The 4,729-nt window shown below is 36.2% G+C and overlaps 1 protein-coding gene across 1 annotated transcript in view; it reads right to left on the bottom strand.

Annotated features, from left to right (window-relative positions):
- Window positions 1–3,675, bottom strand: part of LOC148949188 (dopamine D2-like receptor) — a 64,363-nt gene extending 60,688 nt beyond the window's left edge. The window contains exon 1 of the mRNA XM_089092645.1: window positions 3,625–3,675. Within this exon, the coding sequence (XP_088948771.1) occupies window positions 3,625–3,675 (51 nt within the window). The remainder of the gene's footprint in view (window positions 1–3,624) is intronic.
- Window positions 3,676–4,729: the final 1,054 nt, after the last annotated feature.

Genomic DNA, 4,729 nt, shown 5'->3' with positions numbered 1-4,729 from the left:
TGTACTATTGGCACAGCCACAGCCAGCATGACCAATGAAATGACTCGGGTTTGGCAGATTTTCCGAGTCAAACTTAATGAATGTACTTCTAAACATGAACAAATAGTATTCATTTCCCCTGGAACAAAGATTTTATTCCCTTCCGCATTTTCTTTTATTTCACAAAAGCTGCTTAACTGAAGAAGTAACTGGTCTCGTTCAAATGAATTTAAGTCACAGTCTTTTTGACTATATCAAACTTTATGTTCTATATATTTAGCATTATTGATTCTAAATAACTTCTTGCTTTGTTAATTGTATCAAATTCTCTTTTCAGAATAACCTTTTTTTTAAAATAATTCAAAATTTCATATTTCAAAAACCCAAAATACGAACCAAATATTTTACGGCGTATCGCAACCGGCACTTAGGCTACTTTTCATGTTCTAGATTTTCTGGTTTTTCCGTGTAATTTTTTTGAGAAAATTGGCTTAAAAGCCAGTCTCCATTTGACAGATTCTGCAAATCTGCACCGCCAATCTGCAAATTTTATTTTAATGGAGACTTCTTTTCCGGCTCCGTATTAGCAGTTTGCAGATACTGCAACCTTAGACGTTGCTTTTTCTGCAAGATGGCAGATTTGCAGAATCTGCCAAATGGAGACTGGCTTTAAGAGTTTAAAAAAGTGAAATCTCAGGTTAAAAAAAAAGACCTCGGTGACAAAAGCAGTAAACTAGGTTATGTTTTATGCAATCTTATCTCCTCTCTCTCCAACCTGACTAAAAAAGGTAAGTCATACTGTCGCACGTTCCAGTACCATTATATTTTTTAAAGCCACGAAAACCGCTGGAAACACCTTTCTTTGATTCAAATGTGTTGTTCAAAATCTGTGCTTGGGATATAGTGTAGACGGTAATAAAAATTTAATTTTCTCCTTAAATCTCAAGAAGATATATTGAGGAAATCCCTTCTATAAATGAAAACAGAGCCATGTCTTAAAAGGCATGAAAGATAAATTATAATGTTACAAAATAATGGATAGACTTTTTCGAATGACAAAAGTCAATTTTTGGCTATTTAGCTCGACTTGGAGCGAGTACCTATCTTGTCTTCGAGCTAAGCTGCCTATATTTCCCGTTTGAGAAGTACAACCCCTGATGTTCCTTTTTTCACAGCTATATTGAAGATATATTGAGAAGATATAGAAGATAAGAAGATATATTGAGGAAATCCCTTCTATAAACGAAAACAGAGCCATGTCTTAAAAGGCATGAAAGATAAATTATAATGTTACAAAATAATGGATAGACTTTTTCGAATGACAAAAGTCAATTTTTGGCTATTTAGCTCGACTTGGAGGGAGTACCTATCTTGTCTTCGAGCTAAGCTGCCTATATTTCCCGTTTGAGAAGTACAACCCCTGATGTTCCTTTTTTCACAGCTTCTCATATTTCGTCAATCTCTAAAAAAAATCTACAAAGATTCTATCATTTTAATTTTTATTCATTGAATATCACCGTCTAAAATCCTACAATTAAAACCGAAAAATTAAAAGTCCATATGTTCACCTCGTCCGGTATCAATGGTTTCATGATTAGACTTCCTCAGTAGTCGGGGAGCCAAAGTTGAAAAAGTCGTCAAATAATGATTTGTAAAAAACATTTTGGTACATGAGTTCTGACTTTTGGAAACAATGTTTTTGAACATGCTGATTCCATTTATTTCGGGAATTGCGACCACCAAAGTGCGCTTCATAGTTTAACATGAGGTCAAAGTTTCGACTCAATCATCTATGGTAAAAAATTTAAAACTTAACATGTTTATTGTTAAGTAGATGACACTGCATCGTTCTCGTGGCTTTGTTATGGTTATGTTTACTGCCATCTGCCTTGCTGGTGCAAATTGATGGTTAAAAGGCTAATTCTCTATTATCTGATCCTCAAATGTTTGTTTTTATTAGTATTTCACTTTTTTTTGTTTCGCCTCATCTTTCAGGAATCCTTGGTATATAAATTTATAATGCAAAGGCTAAAAGTCTTACCAGTTTTGGGGTCAAAGGATAGTTAGAGGCTTACTTAAGTGGTTTAAAAGTAGGGTAAAGATGCAGATTAGTTCCTCCTGATAAAAGCAACTTATTTCTTACTATTATTCAGTAAATTATAGGGGTGTCCACGGGAGGGGTTTTACGAGGAGCTTGGCTCTTTTGTGAGCTAGCCTAGGTGGTACAGGTTTTTTTCAAGCATACGTAGTCAAGCAAAGGTGGTACACTCTGACAATACTTGTCTGTAGTCTATTTATTATTTTGTGTGTCAAGAATCTCACTTTTTACCTTTTCTATTCAAGTCAATAACTTTATATCGAATACAGACTTTGCTATATCTGTAAAATTTGGATTTAAATCCGGAAAAAGTATTTACCCTCCAGAGTTAGCGGTTTTAAAAAAATATCGGTACAAGTTTATCAGCCATCCTTATCAAATCTGTTTTTCTGAGCCAAAACCTATAGAAAACAATTTTAGAGCCTCAGTTAGACTATTTAACTTTTTTCTATTTTAAACCACATCAGACAACTATATTTATTTATCACTTATCATGTTTAATCGTTTCCTTCTTCTGGCATTTTTTTCCAGAAAAGCTGTCCACACTACAGTCTTCCATCCCATTTTTCCATTTTCGGACCCTCTGATCCTTCCTGCCCAGAAAACGGAAAAAGGGGATGGAAGACCTGTCTACATTTCCAGATTTCCGTCCCATTTTTCCAGAAAGCGTATAGTCTGGACGTGCTCTTAGGTGGCACAAAAAAATTTTAGGCAAGGTTGAAGAAGGTTTGGTGGTACCTTCTTTTTGGCCAATACTATGCTGCAATGCCCAATACTATGCCACAAAGTTGTAAAATTGTTCAATGGAGCATTATTATTATTATTTAGGGCGGACTCAAATGGGTTGAGACTCAGGCCTCCAATACCCATTGCCTCCACAATGGAGCATTAAGAATTGTCATTTTCCATCTTTTGAGGGACCAAGACTGAATATGAGTAAGATTTACAGAGGCGAAAAAATTGAAATTTAGCACTAAGAAGTGTCTTTTTTCTTCCATTTTGGACTTCTTATCACTGCTGGAGGGGGGGCCTTTAATTACTTTCTGGTTTGAAGATTTTTTTTTCACCAGGTCTTTCCACTGCTTATAGGATCCTATTATAGACTATAATAGTCTGTAGATACTGGAAATGGATTGGTTATATATCATGAAGAAATTCTTGAATTTTTTTTCTAAGGTTACCATTAGTACCATACTAAATTTCTTCTCTATTTTGCAGAATAGCATGGAATCATTTGCCAGAAAAAAATTCGATGCTCTATATAGCCCCCCCAAAAAAAAAATTTACTGTCAAAAGTGTTTAATCTGCCAAACCGATGGACAATGACAGCTTCACACTGTTAGTGATATAAAACGTGTCCGAGAACTTCTATTGACCAGATGCAAGTGCAATGCTAAGTACCATGCTCTAAGAAAGGACTGTCAGCAACCAAACTTCTTACAAAAAAGGCTTGTTTGGCATAGAACTTGTAGACAAAAATTTTTGTCTTGTGATCTCCATGGAGGTCTTCAGGAAGCAAATATGCCAGCTACACCTGCAAGACTCACTAGAACATTGGCAACAGAAGTGAGTTTCTCATATGCTGACTGTTGCATCATTTGTGGCAAAAGGGAAGTACCAAGCGTAAAAGTGAGAATCTTCTTGCAATTAAAACGATAGAAAGGCAACAGAAGTTATCACAGCATGCTGAAAGACTTTTACGAGTAATGCCTGCTGTGTTTTCAAGGTCCAAAGACAAAAATTTGATTCAGTTGAGTGCAAAATACCACCAAAAATGCATGCTTAGCTTCTTTAAAAAGAAGACTGAGGAAGAGACTAACTTTTCTGCCAGAGAGGCTGTTGTAAAAAGTGTGGTGGATGAAATTGAAACTCGTCTTAAGGAAGGAAGAATATACTCGCTTAGTGAGCTAAGGCAGAAATTAAGCAGTGGACTAGCTAGTTCAGGTCTGGAAATAAAGGCCCATGATGTTAGGATACTGAAAAAGCAATTGAGTGTGAAGTATGGCAAAGCACTAGAAGTGAGCTCTAGTAAAAAGGCAGACCAGTGCTTTTACTATTTGAAGCATAAAGTATCTGTTGGAGCCCTGAGCCGTCAGGTTTCAAAGTTTGTCAAAGAAGCAGATGATTCAGTTGTGCTCGTAGAGAGTCCTACCTTAGATACAGACTGTGAAACAAACGAAGCTGGCAGAGAGAGTGACAGTGAATCATTTGACTGTGATGTAGTGTGGGACAGTGAAGATGACACGCAAAATAGAGGCCCTGAATCAGTTGAAAACGGAACACAAAGTCCTACAGGGAGCCAACCATTTGTCAATGTTCCTGACTGGGAAACTCCGCATTGTTCAAACTCAATGAACGATATGTTTGAACATAAAGCTAAGAGTGAGTTTTTTTACACAGTGAAAAGGTTAAAGGCTGATTTAATTAATACAGTGAAAAAGTACAAACGTAGTGACAAATATATTGATATTACTACAGAGTATGCAGATTCTATCATCCCTCCAATGTTGTTCAACATGCTTGCATTCCTTTTTGCCGATTTTGAGGACCCACCAGATAATGCTAGCGAAAGATACAGTGTCACAGATGCTGTGAAAGAAGATATTATCAGTTTGGCTCAGGACATTCTATTTCAAGTGGGAAAATTAGAGA

Source organism: Artemia sp. Qi Xiang Cuo, chromosome 8, assembly GCF_049724085.1.
Source record: "Artemia sp. Qi Xiang Cuo chromosome 8, ASM4972408v1, whole genome shotgun sequence".
In the NCBI taxonomy this organism is placed as follows: Eukaryota; Metazoa; Arthropoda; class Branchiopoda; order Anostraca; family Artemiidae; genus Artemia; species Artemia sp. Qi Xiang Cuo.
The sequence above is the reverse complement of the archived record's forward strand: the minus strand, read 5'-3'. Positions and strand labels throughout refer to the sequence as shown.